Below are 19,818 nucleotides of genomic sequence, written 5' to 3' on the forward strand. Positions count from 1 at the left end.
ATAAACTTCCTAAAGCTTGCTGCACGCGATGACTTTTTCCTTCTCTGTGGGAAGGCGTTCTTTGCGCGCTGACAACTTATTATATAAAATGCACCCATCACATTCAAGAATGACAATGTATCCAAAATATGATATTACCTATACACGTTGATTTAGCCTAGTTTGGCCAAATGTTAATATTAGCCTTGTCAAGAAAAAGAAATGTTTTCTTTAGTCGCGGCAAGTAAAACATCCCGTTTTAATTACGCGCTCTTGCTTATCCCTAACCAAACACGAAGTGCATCCTTTGTTTTCTTTCTTCCAGTCTTTTCTGCGATTTCTATCGGCTGTCGACCTTAATGGTCTTGTCGTGCGGGACACACGTGATGCTTATTGGAATTATTTAATGGCTGATTGCCGAGAGTGGACTCCGACGATGGTAGAACATTCGTTAGAATTTCATCAGAGCCGTAAGATCGAACGCGTCAAGGCGATTCGCTTTGAAAGAGCTCGGCTACCCGCGCGTTTGAATGTTGTTGCAGCTGTACTTTGGCCACTGGCCATTGCTGAAAAGCGATTTATCGACTCAACATCGTAGGGACGGAAGCGCGATAGCAGAAGGTGATGGCTCCTCTAATACAAAATTGCATGTGCATTGCGGACGCGATAAAATAGAAATATATTCAAAGCCTTCCGATAAGTTCTACGGAATAAAAATTAGAATGAAATCTAAGTTTGTCAATTTGAATTTTTAAAGTCAATTTAATAAATATGCACAAATTCAGCATCATTATTATTTGATTTGTTCTTTCTTATTCTTAATTTGTTTATAAGTAATTTACTTAAACGATATTGTACAAACGCAATGACTGTACATACAGCATCGTGAATAAAAGATAAAGAGAGTAATATCAAATCTAGTTATTTTTAATTAACTTCCGTATACGACTGATAATTACGGAAGAAAATTTCTTCCTAATAGTGAAAAAAAAAAGAGAAGTTTGAGAGAATTCAATTTCCGTGCAATTAAAAAAGATTGTCTCAGTGCGTAGGATACGCTCGTTCCCGATATTCCGAATAATTTCGAGCGTTGCACGATATTTTCGTTATCTGCGCGATAATACTGTTCGTATATTTCGACCGTAGAAATGGCCCGCCGCTTATAAACTTGGGCTGAGCGGCAGCTCTACCCTTAGCTTTAACATAAGGATCGCCCGTGTACTCTGGAAACTTGCTGAAGCAACCATCGTGACTTCCGCCGGGTTTCTTGGGGAAAGGGATGTAGAATCGCGCCGTACCGAGTGTCTTCCTCGCAATCTCGACCGGACGGACATAAGTGGGCCCTGGTTCCTCATCCCCGTAAGGATTGGGGGGGAAATAATCCAACGGCGCACTAGTCGTCAAGAATCGGCCTTCAGACACCACTTCTGTTCCACCCAAAGTGATGATTTACATTTAGAATATAAATGAAACAAAAAAGGAAAGAACTGTAAACGCGACAATTAGAAAAACGCGAATATTTTGCTAAACGCATAAAACTGTTCGAAAATTAACACGCGCATATATAATTTGCATAGATTTATTAAAAATCTTCCGTAAGAATCTTTGTACATAAGACTAAGTTGAGAGAAATTTCCAATTCTACAGAAAATCTACAAGAAGCTTTTAACGCGATGGCCTCCTAAGAAATTCCCTGTGAGAAGAATTTCAAACATTTATGATACTAATTGAGATTTTATTTAATTGCTACCGAACGCTTTTTCCAAGGTATTTTACGTAAGAGTTAAAAATGCGTTTCCCTCAAAAGCCAGCGTAATTCTTTTTTACGATAACACTATAATTAATTACGTGCTACCATGTAAAACGAAGGAAGTGTTCTGAAAAAAATCCAATCTACGTTTATGTTCCAGTCCCTCATTATTATATTTTTACTGTAATTGGGGGAATTCTCTCATGTTACGTTGTACAATGTACGTACATTATACCTATACGTATACATATATGTAAGATAATTAAAGAAAAGTTCAAAAAAACGATAAAACTTTATCAAATAATTTTTATTGGCATTTTTATTGGCTGTATAAAAATTGGCAGAAAAATTTCATGTTGTTACTATAAATAAACACACTAGTGATATTCGCTGCCGTTTTATATATATATATATATATATATATATATATATATAAATTATCTAAAAATTGTTGTTTTAATTTAAAAAATACTTTTAATTTATATATAATTCTTTTAAAAAATCACAAAACAATCACAACCAAGAAATTGTATAAATAAAAAGGGACAAGAGACGAAAAATGTTCAGAACGAAAATGAGGTGTATATATACGGCTGGATTAAGTTTCTCGATCCGTAAAATATTTCGTAAAGAATATTTCGTGAAAGAATTATAGATTTTGAAGTGCCTTATAATGCGTGCGATGTAAAATAAGAAAATAGAGAAAGAATTTTGCTCGACGATGGTGCGAATACACGCGTGATTCGCCTGTTCTCATTATATTCAACTCAACATCGAAATAAACTCGTTCTAACATAAATATCTTTATCAAGGTTACGAATGAGCAAGACCTTGCTCTGTTTCCAATATGTGAAAACGTAAAAACGTTTAACTTTTTTGAAGCATATCTCAAAGGCATCCATTCCCAGCGTATCGCTAAAAAATTTATGCATTCTCACTAAAAAAATTATTGCATTCGAATTTATCGATGGTTGTTCAAGGAAGTGGAGATCAGATCGAAAGCGGTATATAACGAAGATGCACTTACTTTTACCAACTACTCTTCCGACGCGATCGTAAGGCTCGTGAGAGTACGATGGATAAGGACTCAAGCAAATATCCGCGTATCCTGGGCCACCAAGCGGATTGGGCTTGATCTTCATATTAGGTGGAACCGGCGTCTTTTTTCTCGCTTCCACTTTCAACTGCGGACTGAAGTAAGAAGATTTAGCGAAGCATCCATACCAGTCTCCGGGCGTCGAGTGCTTCTTCGATGGAGATGTCGGTAACATGCGACCGCCAATCTTCCTTTTCTCATCTTTTATCTGAAATGTATGCATCGTAAAATTTTACTCGATGTATATCAAAGCTATAATAAAGATTCTTTTCCTTGTAAGCAAAAACCGAATACGATAAGCAAATTAAATTAATATATAGTTAAACAAATACAAGATGAAAGTGAAATGAACGAGAAAAATTTGACAACGTATTCTACGGGTTACTTAATCAAGTGCAACTGATTAATTGGACAGTTTCGGCTAGATCAGCGCACACTTAAAAAATTATAATTAAACTTTATTAAACGATATTCTCCAAGGAAGGGTATAAATTCCTCTGACAGGGATTTAATTAAAGTTTAAATCTTAATTGACACAGTAACAGACCCCCTACGCACGAACTTTCAGTTCCTCAGCGTTTTATTTTCAATAAATGATCAAGTATATCGATTTGCCGTAGTTTCTCATATTATTATAAATACATACCCGTTGCTTCGCCTCGTCGCGCCACTGCTCCGTGAGTGCCTCGCCTTCAAAAATTCGCTCATACTTCTTTTCGAATAATTGATTAGGAGGTGCACCGAGAATCTGGCGCCCTTTGGCAACATCTTCACGAAATTTTACGGGTTCTCGATAAACGTCGAAGGGACCCGGTGGTGGATCGCTGAAGAAACCTGAAAAGGCTTTGTCTGTGGAAATCCTCGAAACACACGTAGGCACTTTTATCGCTCGATTTCATATGCATTACCCACTCGTTCGATATCAATTTTTCCGTAGTGGCGACCAACAAGCGCAATATTTATTGCACGTTTCTTACTCATGTTTTACCTTTTTTGATAACTCTAACTTCCGCATTGTTCTTTTTTCAAATATAGTAACCTAAAACTTTGTCATTTCAGTCATTTCATAATGAAGACAGTTTTATGCGAAACACGCACGCGATCTTCGTTTATCAAAAGAAAGATAACAGAACTTATTAATAGAGGAAATAGCTTCAAAATTGCATTTTGGCCACAATTTTATATATATTTTTTCCAGAAATACGTCGAACATAATAGCAATTAAATGTATAATGCATACCATGAGAATCGCATAGGATCACATAGGACGTCTTGAACGTTAAGAGTGAACTTATGAGTAATTGACCCGGTTACCGCCAGTAATGAGACGTTCTTAATGAGTCGACGTTAGTACCGGCAGATCTACGGTATATTCTCGTTGCGGTAACACTGGGAACATTTCATTACTGCCTGTTTGGAGAGACTAAATACTGAAGGAGTGGCACATTCGCGAGAGAAGCAATTATAATTGTGTACGGTCTGGTCTCATTAACGATGTGAACGATGGAAAGATCATTGAAACTTGAAACGCTGTCCCTGATAAAGGGCAGGCGTGTCCCTTGAAGTAAACGCGAAAACTGATAATTACAACGACGCAATCAATTCAAAGTTACAATCGACTGAAAGTTCGTAGTTTACTTCTGACCGTCTTCTGCTCGAATCACACCAAAGAAAAAGAATTGGAATGATCTTGCTAACGTTTTTTTCTCATTTCAAGTGATCCGAGTTGCTGACGATCGTGCGTCTGTAAGTTCTCGCCGTAAAAGACCGAGTTTGTCTTCGCCCGTAATAGTCATGCGTACGTGTCAAACCGATAATTTCCACGGTCTCTCTATCTACCCACCTAAAATGCTTCCGCGCGGATCCAGCGTACAGTTCGCGAAGCGGGGCGACAACGGCCGCGATAATAACTAAACTTTCGATTGCCAAGGCAAGCCATTAAGATAAGACTTCGAGGCGGCTAAAGGGCCGGGAGGCCCGCGTTTTCGAGCGGGAGTAGTTGCGGAATCTGTAAGAAATCGTAGCAGAGCCAAGGCTGTGTGGGGAAAGCGGTAAAACGGAAAAACGGGGGCGAGAAGGATCGGAAAGAAATTGACGGCCGGAATAACGGGTGAGAATGGTAGAATATAGAAAAGGAACGCGCGGATAAAAGGAGGAAGGACGGCAGGGATGAACGAGATAGAGGCGAAAGTGGTGGGAAAGTCGATGGAGATGTCAGCGGTGGAAATGGAAAAATGTTGATATACATCGGCCGCGCGATAAGGCGGTAGATCGATTAAGATTAAACGTCTGGTCGCCCGAGTTTAAGACAAGTTACATTGGAAACTCAGGGGAATCGCCTTCTGTAGAATTGAAATCAAGAACGTGACCGTTTAATTTGCAAATGGAAGGAGAACGATTGGCTCGCTCAGCTCAGTTCGAATCGCTTCGAATCGCTGCGTCCCCGACACCGCGAGGAAATCATGATAGTGCTTTGTTCCTTGATCACCGGATATTCCTCGTAATGTTCGAACAGTAACGCGCGCATAATTTTTTTTTTTTTTTTTTTTTAAGAATCATGAATCAGATATAAATCCATTACTGTTGACAAAAATATTGTCCCGTTCCCCGCAATTTATAATTATAAAGCTGACTAAAGTTTTTTACTATGCAAAGAGCAAATAATTGAAGTATCTAGGACACGCGCGCGGATGTCGCTGTTCTGTAATGTCGTGATATTTTGCGCCCGGTCGTCACCTTTTCCAAACTGCCCTGAAAATCGTGAACATTTTTGGTTATTACCTTCTATACTTTGACGGGAGTCGAAATTGGAAAATGTCAAACGATATCGACTATTCGAAGGGTCGGTATCGTCTTGATGCAATCCCATTAGCGAAGGAAAAGTTGACGCGAAAAATAACCATATCCGCTATTTTTAAATCATGCGGTGTATTCAAAAGGATTACAGAAAAAAATCGTAAAAGTAAACCATGTTATCGTCCCAGTTGAAGACGATTTAAGAGAAACATTTTCAGAAAATCCGTCGAACTTCGATTAATTTAATCCTGTGTTATCCGTTTCTCCGAAAGGTTTGCTCTCCGAGAAAACAAGCCGTCAATAGCAACGGCAATAATAGCGCAATCGTAAACATGAGATGTACAAACGAGTTATATCTATATTCGGCACGTGTTCCTGGCACCCGACGGTCTAATAGGGGTCTCACAGAATTGCAGAATTATCGATACCGCGGTAGCATTGCGGAGCCACATCCATTAATTCAACTTTAGCCTAAGGGGGTTTAAATAATTAATCGAGGGACCCGCCCGTCGCGATTAAACGCTACAATTAAGCCAAAGGTTCGCCGGACGTCCGAGCCAGCGACCGCATCGTCTTTCTATATTCTCATTTCTGTAAGAGATACGAATCAACAAGCTGCAACAATATCCAATGCCCGAAGGCAGGTACGAATAGATCTTCGTATCGCTATATCGCGATACCGTTTTCTAATTTGGTATTAAGATTACAATTAGAAAAGTGACACGCATCACATCAAACGTTAAATTCTTACATGTACGCATTTAAAATTTGCCCTTTTCATTATTACGTCAACCGCAATGCGCAGCGTGTACTCGCGTTACCCTTTATGAAATAATTAGCAAAAGAGGACGTGCACGTTATCTAAAATTAAATCACTTGCATGTGGTGTTGAACTGCGTATCCTTGCGTGGAAGCCGTCCCACTTGCCGTGGTCAAAGAGCCAAACTGTTTATACTTTGACTGAGTGTCGCGATTGTTGGCAAATTGGCGGTGGACGGATCTGTCGACGATGGCCAGGGTTTGATGAAGTAATGGACGTTCTCTGTCGGCGTGTTGACCTGGCCAAGCCACATACATTGTAATGGTACGTACACAAAGCCGACAGGCAACGCGGTGACTGCCAATACGCATTTAGCTTTGTATGTACGTAAGCCCCTGTATGTACATACACCATGTATCTGCACACGATGCGTACTGACGTAACGTAAGCCGTGAATCGTTCTTGCATTGGTTATTGTCCGCCTCATCATCATTCTGAAGTCCCATATGTAGACGCTTCTCTGATATGACACTTCGCATCTCGCGGACATCTTCGACAAAACGTCGTTTTTTTTTTAATGCACAAAACGGGATTATTAATCCATCAATATTACCCCGCGGTACGGCGATGTATATTTAGCGGAAGAACAATCGTAACCCAAAATGTTTGGGCGGCGTGATTTTTATGGGCAACCGTATACTAGCGCACTGTCTCTGTGTCCTTTTTTTCGAGCATCCGCAACTTGACTGCGTCGAGATGATGCATGGCTCACCAACGGTATGCGCCAGAAGATTCCACGTGTCGCGCATCCCGCTACGTGCCGCGGCAGTATACGAAATTATGACAAAGGGTTTATGTCTTTCTCTGCTCTGCCACCTCGCAAAAAGAGAAACGCTGCTCATGCGAGCGGTGTACGACACAATGGAGGCACGGGGAAGTACGCAACAGCCACGGTCGAGAGCTAGCCCCGAAATAAAACGGTTTGTTTCACCGGCGTTGTTTTAGAAATACCTGGCATCACAACGTATACGGTGATATTTCCCTGTACTTCCCTTAATCAAGGATAGTGCGCACAAACGTTGCACAAAGGGGAAACGTACGTGTTTAACGGTATTACGTGTCTCTATAAGTTGTGATTAATTTACATATAATTGCGCTGTCTTTTCTTATTTTTGCAACGACATCGTTCGAGAGAATTTTAATGAATTTTTAGCTGATTATGTTTTTCATGAATTTAAAGTCGATTGTTTCTTAACGATTATTTATTAGCCTATTTCAATACCGCGCCGGGTGTATTGCTTACATCCTACAATATTCTTCAATATAAAGGAAAGGAAGAGAGAGAAAGGGTACGTCGCGACGGTTGCGCGAAAATAAATTATGGGCAACAAAATAACTATTCGAAACACACTCATGCGCGATGTTGCACACCACATCATTTACGTCACAAGAATATACTTTACATCTGTCCGTACTTGTCTCTCTCTCTCTTTCTCTCCCCCCTCCCAACCTCCCCTCCTCCCTCCCTCCCTCTCTCTTTCTCTCTTTCTCTCATTCGCACAGCAAACGTCAGTGCCAACATTCTGATTTAGTTATTTTTCCAGGACGGTGTATTGCTGAAAAGGGAGCTATTAAAAACCGCGGCGCTTAACGCACCCAGTCTGCCCGGAGTATGGCAATGGGAGAGTGTGTGTTCTTTTTTCTGCCAGCTCTCGCGCGGGCTTCGTTTTTTTCAATTTTTCGCCCGGCACTCGGTGCTCCAACGAAGCCTCTTCCGGCGGCTTTTATCGTATAGCTCGACTCGCCCAGTGAGTTTATCATTGTGTCGCTTCCCCAGACCGCCATAAAACCCTCGAATAAGTCTTCTCAACCAACACGTCGAAGGGAATAATCGTTTCACTCTTTTGGGGCGAATACGGAAGGAATGTATCATAAATGATAGAACGAATATCGATACAGATTACACGAGCGATCGCATTCCGGGCATGGTATATCAATTTCCGTAATCATGCCAAGGACAATCATTAAAAAGGTCATCTCTCGTCCTGCGTCGCGAGCAGTTTCTCTTTTCGAAGAAATAAAGTGGCTATAAAGAATGCAATAGAGTTGAATTAATGCGGGTATCTCTTCGTAATGGATACTAAGTAATGCTCTCCCGGTGACGGTTTTTTTTTCTCCTTTCTCTAGCGCGCGAGTCCACGGACATATAATTTAAATTAATAAAAGTTCATCAAATTTTTCGTAACGGAATTAATGCGCACGACGGAAAAAACTCGGAGCCAATTAGCTATTTCAATGCCGGGACGCAGAACATATATACACAACACCCCCTTTAATTATTTTGTGAAAAACGGTATCGCCGTGACGAGAAGGAGGAATGAGTAAATACTCGGTGATTAAGTACTATACATTTTATTGTATCCTGCGTTCGAGTCTTTATAAATAATGAACAGTGAATACCGACATTGAATGAGTTTTCTATTTCTCTCTCACACTCTCTCTGTCACTCTCTCTCTCTCTCTCTCTCTCTCTCTCTCTCTCTCTCTCTCTCTCTCTCTCTCTCTCTCTCTCTCTCTCTGCATTTGCTGATGGACTGGGCATCGTGAGTTTGTTCGCTTTAATCGCATTAATAATGATATAGTAGTACCAATAACGTACAGATGTGCTTACAGACTTGCTTTAACCATTATCGTGGATATATTAGTATGGATGCATGGGGATGAAATATGATTAATGATGATAGAATATATTGGAGAACACGTTCATGCGCGCGTGCGAATTCACGCGCGGCATGACGCGGCGGTACATACACCATGCACACTTTCGCACGTCCTTCGCACCGTTCAGAAATTATACAGCTCTGCCCGCGGTTTAACTTCTAATTTCGAATTACATTATCGAACACACGTAGATTATTTCGCTCGCAATCTCGCGCCCCTGCGCACAGACGTGTATACACACAACGCCCACGTACGATATTATCCAGAAGACTTTCGCGCGGAAGGTATAATCGTCGCGGAACAGTGAACAATGGCTAGCCATACTGGGCTGGGCGAGGGAAAAAAAAAACCAAAGGGAAAATATTAAAAACAAAACTGTGCTTGTATTCCGGAGGGCCACTTTTAATTAGAGATAATCTCTCGAAGATTAGCGAGGCCAAACGCCAGAATTGTTCTGAGCGAAGATTATTAAAAGGCGGGGTGTGTGCCAGATAAGCGTATAAAAATTCGCTTTGATATCAAAACCTACGAGTTATATATTCACAAATTAAACCTACGTAATATTCGGTAAATAAGCGATATATCTTTGGAATAAATGTTTTTAATCGTTACACATATATATATCTTGTATTAATATGTGATTTATTTAAACAATAACTTTTAACAACGGAAATCTTATCCGATGTTTCACCAATAGAAATGTAATGTCCATAGTCCATTATCTCATTGTATTATTATCAATACTTCAATATCATGCAATATCTTCGGGGCTCGTTTGGGTGGAAATTTTAATACAAGGTAATTGGTCTTGAACTTAATACCACAGTTATACTTAATAATTAATAATTACTAAAATGGTTACTTACTAAAATAGTTAAACGAGAAATGGAATAAAAAAAATATTCTTAATAGACCGTAAATATTTTCTAAGAATAAATGATGTTTGCTGCGACGATATTGCAGTTAAAAGCTTTCTCTTATATTCTTCGAAAATGAATTCCGTGCGCTATAGCAAACGTGGAACGAGCAAACAATCGAAACTGATGACATTCGGTCGCGTTGTGCCTGTCGGCGAGCGACAGCGAATAGTTCGCGTGTAAAATCTACGTTTGCGTCACCGACGTAGTTATAAAACTGTCAGTCGTAGTTTGCACGCTTTGACGTTAATTCGCATAATTGGGCTCACGCGGATTTAAGACCGTCGCGAACGCCGCGTAGAAACAGGGCGAATAGAACAGACGACTCAGTCGTCTCGAAACTTCCATTAAAGAGATAGCGGAACGGCGCGGCGACGAAAGAAGCCGACGATAAATTGAAGAGCTATACACGGGACGAGGGAGTGAGAGAGACGACCGCGCGGGGGAGGCAGACATGCACAACTGAATGGAAAGTTTGTTCCCGCGAAACGTTCGGACCGTCGTTACGATTCAATGCATCCCGATACTCGCTTTGGATTCTGGCTACTACCTCTCGCTCGAAATAATAATTAAATTTATCGCGGGCGCTGGGTTACGCGCGGATGTGGCTTTTGCGTAACGGATCGCGCGCGCGGCCGCACGCGCCTCGTTGAAATATTTTGCACCTGCTCGTGCAATAATGCCTCTGTTAAATTATCACATTACAGCCGGCGAACGAGAGCATTGCCGCGAGAGTAGAAACTACTGATTTACGCCAAACTAACCGTACGTCATTGTCAGGCCAGAGGGGGGCTGCTTAAAACGGTTCATTTTCCATCGGCGCGATCGGTAATTTGTTGCCCGATCGATCCTTGTCCGACTTGTCGCGCTTTTAACGGCGCCACACACGTTCCGATCCCGCGCATTACAATTCCGCCGCCCGAGCGATCTGCATTACATCCCTCATGCAATTCGTATACTTGCCACCGCTATATAGCGTGCGAGCGTTATAAAATTTCGAAAATGCAAATGTTATTTGCATGTGTTTTTGTGTTTACGAAAATGCAAATGTTATTTGAGATTTCACTTAAAGTTTCTGAATTTAGCTTACATCTGTTCGTTTATTGCTTCCCCAGTTGTGTTTCATTAAACTTTAGTACTATTTCATACGAATCAATTTAATATCTTTTGTCTATTATATTCCTATAAAATTGCATAGATCTTCCGTAATATGTATATAAAAATAATTTTGTCCCGCTTTTTGTCGTTAAGTTGACTGATAAATTATTATCTGCGTTTGAAAAAATTTAAGTGTTATTGTAATATAAAATCAAATAAAAACAAAAAATTTGTTTCGAAATCTAGTAATCCAAATAATATTTTAATAGTTTTATATATAAAAAGAAATTTTATATAGAAATGTATACATTCCTCTCTACATTTTCTAAAGAATATATTGCGAAATAAAAAGTGTCACAATATACAAATGTAAAAAGCATTAGAACTTTTCGAATCGTTCAATCGTAGCAATTCGTAGGGTAGATAAAAATATACTCAACAACTAGCTGGAAAAGAAAAATGGCCGTGTCAAATTTTCACAAATAACATTTATTACACCCGCGACGATTATGTAATCTTTTGATAACTAACGGATTTTATTTGATGTTCGTCAACGTCAGGCGTTTTGAGCGAATTACGAACGATGAATAGATCCTCATCGGCCACGTTCATCGTGTATTTTTCGCGCCACGAGCACGAAAACTACCACTGAACAACGTCGATGCATCGCAATCGTTGTTTTATGCTCGACAAAGGCGTCGATTTCTTTGAACCATTGCGAGCCTCGAAAATATTGCTTCCATATTTTATCTAGATAAAATCGAACAACAATATAACATTATGTGGATAAAATCGATGTTTTGTTTCAGCAATTTTTCATTAATAGCGTAATTTTTTTTTGCAAAATTACAACGTAAATTCCAATTATCTGTTAATTTTGTAAGTGGATAAGTTTTGATTTGTTTAAAAATTTGCATTTTACAACGTAAAATAAAAATGTAGATGATGATATGTAGATATACGTGGAGTTAGTTCGAAGCTATCAAAAATTTTGGTGCTAAACGAATGAAAATATTTTTATTACTCTGCGAGCAGCACAGAGAGATATAATATTGTATAACTGCTGAAATCGGTCAACAGAAAAGATCATTCGAACTTATAGTCACAGCAGTCAACAGTACCGAGTTCTTTGGACGGTGTCGTTTGAAAAATCTTATAAACAATCTCATTCTAAAAATACATAACAATTTACACAAACAGAATATAAATTCAATAAATATATATATATATAAGTATATATATATATATATATATATATATATATACATTTCAAAAATCTTCGAATTTTATAACGCATTTACCCTCGCAAGATTCGTTTCTTTCGATCAATAGACAGTTTTTCGTTGTTACACCCTCCGAAAAATGATATATTAAAATTAATGCGGGAACGATACATCCCTGAATTTAATTCGCATTTAAATCAATAATAAACAAAATATATATTTACCTATATATCTTAAAATTCTTTACGATATAAAGATAAAACACAATAAAACGAGGACGTCTTCGATCGCAATCGATCGAATCATCGCTTGGCTATATTTTTTCAGCACAATCAGCACGAACGTATGCCATAGAGTCGGGCATTACATGTCACACGAACGGAATTCTCTTAATTAACGTATCCGCGTTTGAACATTGCGGACGTGTAAATAACGTATACGCATCAACAATGCAGCGTCAACACGTTAGTATACCAAGAGCTCAAACACGCGAGGGAGAGACGTATAAGTTTCTATCTCTCTTCCTGAAATTCACAGCGTGCGCTTCTGAGCGCACGGCGAGCGCTATTCGTCCTTCTCTTACCTAAAATCCCGCATTGATCGCCGCTGGAAGCGATTAGTCAAGTTTCTCGAGAGATGCTCGAAAATGCTCCGTGGAAACTGATATACGCCGTCTCGCGCGTCGTGCGACGAAACTGCGAGACGCGGTTGCGCTTCACAGTGTAAAGCTACTTGTCCAAAAGTTAAAGTCCACGATCGAAACGGATTCGGGATGATATCTCCGTCGTCGCGTTGCCGCGTATACGTACACACACCGTCGTATTTGCGTCTCGCGCGAGAATATCTATATCCGTTCTATGTAATTCGCGGCAATATCGCGTGTGCGGCGTGCACGCTCGAAAGGGAGCGGAGGAGGGCCTAATGCCCCAAAGTTTCCGTCCGTTTCGAGAGGATCTTCCGGGCGCGCGGGGTCTCCATGGGAAAAGAGAAAAAATTAGCACCATTCGGATCGTAGGTCCAAAATGCACCGGGGTCATCACGGTCACCTTAAGAGCGATGATAGTGATATCACAACGGTCAAAATAAAGGTCGCCCTCGGGGCCGTAGTACCGCCGTGTTGCATGGCAGCTGGGTTCTCTCCTGCAACAAAAGGCAAGGTAAACGTCATTAATTTAACGCGTTCTGTAATCCATTCTCCTTCCTTCATTCATATTTCCATTTGCGGTGGGAAGTATATCAAATTTCAGGAGGAGACCGCAGAGGTCTCGAATTTTTTTTCAAAAATATTTAAAATGTTTACGAAAAATCCGTCGCCCGTAGCTCCGATATTGCATCACGAGCAGAACGTGGGCAGATTAAAGTCCGCCATCATTTTTCCAACCCACGTATTCTAACTAGTATTATATTTCATGCGAATTGCGGCTTACGAGAGACTGAATACTGAGCGTTGGCAAAATTTACGTTATTTAAATCAGCATCCTTCAAATAAAACAACACAATTCGTTATATTCTATGATAACAGTTAGTTAAGGTAATAGTTTCATCTTTTGAATAAAGAAAACAAACTGTATATTCTCAGTTTAAAATTTAATAAAGACAGGAGAGATTTCTAAAAAAAACAAAAAAGAAAAGGTTTTAAAAGAGGTACATGAATTGTACGTGTGAAATCTCCGCTAATAACAGAGAGTAATATTTCTACTTCGACCTAATCGATAAATGTCTTGTTATTACAACGTTTCATTTGTTCGTTTCCTCTATCTGTCTCTAAATTACACACATTCCCGTCTTTATTTTCGTGTCTTGAAATTATTGGCCTCCGCTAATATCGTTGAAATTTTATTACCTCTGCTTTTGGCCTGCTTTGCTATGCCTTAATGTATATGTATATTCATATTCGTTTAGTTATAAGTGTTTCGATTTATTAAGAATGCAAGGAAAACGTAAGGAGACTCGAATAATAAATCGTCCCGCGTCCAAAAATACGTCTGGTAATTAACGGTTAAAAGTAATTAGACTGAAAAAATATAAGAATACTTGTACTTTATATATACATTGTAAGCAATCTATTCTCCGCTATAACAAGCGGAAACATATTCCGTAACGTTCCAAATGGAATAACATTTCAATCCTTTTATTTGTTCTGTCATATGGGTGCCGTGATAAAAGCCGAAAGATTGGTACACACACATTGATTGCCAATGCCCAGTATTTGGCTTTTGAATTGTTCAAAAATTCAAAATATAAACGGGAATCGGTCATCCATAAAATCCGTGGTAAAATATCAAATGCGACGCAATCTCACGGCAGGCTGTCGCATTTAAAAGTGACAAGAATTGCGGTTTGCACGAATTTCGTAAATGGCTGATCGAAACCGTTTGTCGCAATCGCGGGAAAAACATTCTCTTTTATCAGATATAAAAGAAACGTGACGTGTTTGAAAAAGAATTATCCCGCGTTTGCTTTACCTTAGCCTTAGCCAATGATATGATTTATAATCAAAAGAAGCTAATATGTATTAATCTTAAGCTTCATATATTCCAATTGATAACATATTCTAGAATCTAGATTTTACGGTATTCCACATGCGTGCAGCACACGGTATACGCGCAGCAAATTTCTCTGCAATTCCGCGCTACAGCAGTCCGACGATACAGTTGTAACTATGTTTAATTATGAATACAATTATGATAATAATACATGTTTTGATACACTTGATATTATAACGTGTAATATTATATTGCTTTATGTGGTTACAGTGCCAAAGGCACGTATATTTGACAACTAAATCACATTACGGAATTTGACAACCGTATTAATCGATTCGCTATCGCGCATGTTATTTCTTTCTCTCTGCCCTCTACTAACTCCATAATTAACTCTATAATTCATCTTCGCTTCCTTGGCACAATCGAACGTTCGGCACAATCGATTCCGAAGTTTTTTCCGAAGTCAAAAACATGCTATCCGCGTAGCAAGTTTTAACGACTGGTCATACGATCTCTTCCCAAGATTCAATTAAACGCTCTCCCCGGAGGAGAAAAATTTACAACTCTGTTTACGCGCCTCTCGCCGGTAAACCGGCCCTTAATCCCGGATTTTCGTCTCGTTAATTGAATCGTCTGAATTCTCACTGACTAAGATATTTCGTCTCGTTTTATGTCTCGTCTTATATGGAAAATGTTTTGTTAATGCGGCAAAGCGCAATTGGACTATATTTTTAACCGTTAGAAGAAAATATTCAATTTCATATACAAGTTGATTTCAGTTTTCAAAAATAACGAAATATATTTAGTAAGATACGAATAAATTTTAAATTATGTAGGATATTTATAGTAGTTTATATCTATAATCGGCGAAAATCTATTCATTTGACACGGATTATGCAGAGTATTTCGCTATTCGACCTCTGCTTAATTACGAATTAATCGGCCGACCACTCGTATGCCGCACGCATACATATACACAATACCACGTATAATGTAGCGTGCAAATTCGGCATAATTTCATTGACTTCACTAATCACGTTGCACCATCGTCCAAGTACTTTGCTCAATATGATATTCGGACCTTCATAAATTTACCAAAGCCGATCACACACGGGACTTTGTTTGATGTTCCCGTTATTTCGGACGTGAACATATCTGCTCAGATTTCGAGAGGAGCTAGGTCGACGAACTAAATTCAATTTCGAATCGCAACAACCTTTTACTCGGGTAGAGTAAAATTAATTGATGCCGTTTCGCTATCTCGGCTCTCGGGGACGGGGCGTAAATTTTAATTCGCGCCACCGACTCGAGAATTGTATAATATTCTACGTAACCGCGCGCGCGATCAATCACACACTCGGCGACTCGGAGAGATATCAGTTTCTTCTGTCTTCCAACGGTCTCCGGGAGGGTGGCTCGAGTCGGGACTTAAAGAATCGCCACGGTGGAAAAAGGCGGATGTGAAATGAGCTGTCAAGCGCCCTCCGGAGATTTCCTTCTGCGTATTATACATGGCAGCGCGCGCGCGAGCGAACGAGCGGGCCTGTTAACTACATCTTGCGACGAGAGCTTTGCAAACTCCTCACGCCCGGCCTTACGTCGACGACGTAAGGATGCGGAGATGAGGAGACAGAGACAGAGACAGAGACAGAGAGAGAGAGGGGGGGAGTCAGACGGAGCGCAGTGATGCCGAAGAGGCAAAGGCAGACTTCCGTGTCATAGGAAGGATAGAGGCGGGTCGACGTGTAGTCCTCCTGGAGCCTGCGGCTACGATTATTAATGGGCAGGGCGTGACATCCCGCGAAATAACCTCTCTCTACTCCCGCTTCTACACACGTACGCACGTACACACAAAAACGCACATACATACGCCAGGACCAACCGACCAACTACCGCTTCAACTCCGAGTCACTTGTCTCCTCGTAGGCATTAACTAGGCCAAGAACTACTCGCTTTCGAAAGCGAACGGTCCGCCACTCGTGCGCTTCTCAAGCTTTTTTCATCGATCACTTTTATCCGGTCAATCCGTTGGCCATATTCTATCGTTTCACATTTATTTCTATTTTTCTAATAGTGTCTCACCGTCTTATAACTCTCCTGTCTTTTTACGTGAATTTTTCTATCATTAAAAATTTTTTTATTCTACAAAGCGAAGCGTGCTTATGCTAGAGGATATAGTTATCTTATTCGGAATACAGCCTTATCGACGTTAATTTTCTATGAGAAGAGAACGAAAGTAAAAAAGATCACAAAGTAAGAGATCAAGTAGAAGTAGAGGAAGAAAGAGGTGTCGTGCGAGAAAGCCCTTCAGGCGAACACGATGAGATAGTACCGAGGTAATGGTGTTTCATCTCCAAGTCCGGCTTGCACTTAATTAATAATCACGAGCATATCTCGAGAATAATTAATTGTAAAGAGGTCTTCCATTATATCGTTAAAGGGGTACATTAATTGGAAAGAAACAATGAGAAAGGTGTATAACTACGTCACCCTTTTTTTGCTGAAAAAGAATAACCAAAATTATTGCGTTCTCTTTTTCATTTTCGTAGATTTCTACGTCAGAGGCAGCGGCTTTCATTTGTTTGTTATATAACTGTTATACCCAGCGCGCATCCTCTCAGCGCCAACACAAATGCGGTTTAAATTTGCATACTAAACTGAAGAACTTTAAAGTTTATTTAAATATTAAATATTACGACACTTAAACTGTAACGTTATATTCTGTCTGTTTCGCGCGAATAATATATAAGATGACTGTAATATCTCGAATATTTATTTTATCTGGCACATAGAGATGTATATATACGCAATATAACTTACTGTAGCCAAAAATGGCTGTAAGCTTCCATTATATAGCTATTACTGGTAAAGAGGGAACATTTGGAATTTGGTAGTCATTTCATGCGAAGCACGGGGCGCAAAGACTCGATCCTCGATTGATCAGGGCATTAGAATGCGGCTCGTGTCACGATGATCAAAGATGACCACAATCCCCGTTTCGCAAATTGCCCAGTCCGACGGACATCATTAGCGGCAAAATCGCATGCATAAACGGATAGACGAGCCGCGGAAGTACGAAACATTTCGCGATGCATATAGAACTGCACGAAATTTCAGAAACGTGGATCGACTCCTCTCGCCACGGCAAACTACTTTTGAATGCAAGCCTCGAGCGTCCGACTACTTGTCAAGCAAATTCGCATTACTTCCAGTATTATGATCGCTCTTGTAGTTACTGGCACACAACACCCGCGGTAATAACTCTCCGACTTGCGCATTCCGCGTACTCATCGCGATGGTGGCTTAACTCTAACTTCACCTGGCTCATATACCTCGTATCGCGAGATAGGTAGTAAGACGCTTGTTTTGCCGGCAATATATGTTTCTGTACGGGGGAGGAGCATAGTTAAGAATTTCGTCGTAGCTGGCATTGATCGAACGCGTTTGGCTAGAGAATATAACTGCCGAAAGTACGTTTGCCAAAGAGCAAGTGCCAAAGGGCGCGTGCACGCGAATTTAAATGAAGCGCCTGACATAACACTCGCGAGCGTCTCGTAATCCATAACTTCCCGATCCAGCTTTCGCAGCAAAATGGAGTAGATAGAAGGCTGATGTTATTAACATCGTTTGCCGAAAAGGTGCCAGAACCGCAGATTATACCGGAACCGTGTGTCGCCAGCAAGCATTTTCTTGAGTGCAGCTCTCTCGTCAAACTTTACCGGAAGAAGATCGAACTCTCGTATTGGGCCGACTTAAGGTAATCCGCCGTAAATAATGCACATCACCTATATAGATGCGGCGTCTCTGAGCCGCTCTGCCCCGAGCACGAAAACCCGCCGTGAAAACTCGTTGAGCTTCTTTGCCATAAGTTCGAAAGACGTTCTCCCCTCAAACCCCGCACAGTATCGACCGCCTCGCAGTGGCATCGCCCGCCCATCCGCCACTATAGAGCCTGTGTTTAGCGGCATTTCCCACAAGAGCACGCGTCATCGACTCGACTTACGTGCTATTTCGTCGTGATACGAAAGTTTCGTGGTTTACGTCATCGAAAGATAAAAGAGAGAAGCACCAGGGAGAAAACAGCGAGAACCCGCGCCATATCCGGCAGTAGATCAAAAACGCGGGGGAGAAATACTCTGAAAATTGCTTGCCGAAAACAGAAAAACAGATCGAGCTAAATATATCCGAGGCATTTTTTTTGGATTACGCGGAGAGATCCGTATATCGATAAATTAGTACAATCATGCATTCAGTCATTTAATCGAATTCGATTAACTCGAACGAAATCGCATCAATATTTATCCATGCTAATTCCATCGTAAAAATGATCGTATTTGTATCTACTTTCCATTAAAATTATACACAGCCATTTGTAACTTTGAATATGAATGAACTATATCTATCGACACGATAATATAATTCTACTCCGTTTTCTCGCAATAAAACTTTCCCTCCCTTTACATTGCTTTCATAACAAAATTATAAGCATAAGAATTAAGCACACTACAGAAATAATGTTCATTTTAAACGCTAATTTGACTATGCCGCGAGAATGAAGAGGATTATAAAAGGAAGAAGAGTCTTGCGACAGCTCGGCTTGCTGAAGAAAGAAATGGGTCAACCTGAATATTCTCAACGAACTTTTCTATGAATACGCCATGCGCCAGTATTAGACGGCAGTCGGCGGGACACACGAAACAGCGCAAGTTACCCACGAACGAGTAACAAAAAGGGTATGAATAAGTACGGGCGAGACGGCATAAGAATAAAAACAGCATTTAGTAGCATCTCTTAATGACTTCAATATATGAGTTCTATTCTCAATCTTTCTCCTCTGCATCGTGACAGTCGGACTATTTTCTATTAATACAGTCAAGAATGTCATTTGGCGCAAGAAACTCGTTGACAAAACGGAAATGGAGACCCAAGTGAAAATCACGAAGAGCGATCGAGCGACCCGTCAACGACAGCGCCTCCGTCTCGATCGCGTCCG

General features: G+C 40.3%; 2 protein-coding genes across 8 annotated transcripts in view; both read right to left on the reverse strand.

The window, feature by feature from the left end:
* Positions 1 to 727: 727 nt before the first annotated feature.
* On the reverse strand, positions 728 to 7,552 carry LOC143905937 (cilia-and flagella-associated protein 96). Its single transcript, XM_077421613.1, is given in 4 exon segments — positions 728 to 1,406; positions 2,757 to 3,033; positions 3,472 to 3,699; positions 3,702 to 7,552. Coding segments are annotated over 4 exon segments (996 nt in total). The 5' UTR covers positions 3,807 to 7,552; the 3' UTR covers positions 728 to 1,020.
* Positions 7,553 to 8,777: 1,225 nt separating this feature from the next.
* The window catches only part of LOC143905942 (zwei Ig domain protein zig-8), a 128,092-nt gene continuing 117,051 nt past the window's right edge, over positions 8,778 to 19,818 (reverse strand). For all 7 annotated transcript variants that reach the window (XM_077421618.1, XM_077421624.1, XM_077421622.1 and 4 more), the window contains one exon: positions 8,778 to 13,479. In XM_077421618.1, coding sequence (XP_077277744.1) covers positions 13,382 to 13,479 — 98 coding nt within the window. In that variant the 3' untranslated portion in view covers positions 8,778 to 13,381. The remainder of the gene's footprint in view (positions 13,480 to 19,818) is intronic.

Source organism: Temnothorax americanus, unplaced genomic scaffold (genome assembly GCF_048541705.1).
Source record: "Temnothorax americanus isolate GAGA-0224 unplaced genomic scaffold, ASM4854170v1 Scaffold7, whole genome shotgun sequence".
Classification (NCBI taxonomy): Eukaryota; Metazoa; Arthropoda; class Insecta; order Hymenoptera; family Formicidae; genus Temnothorax; species Temnothorax americanus.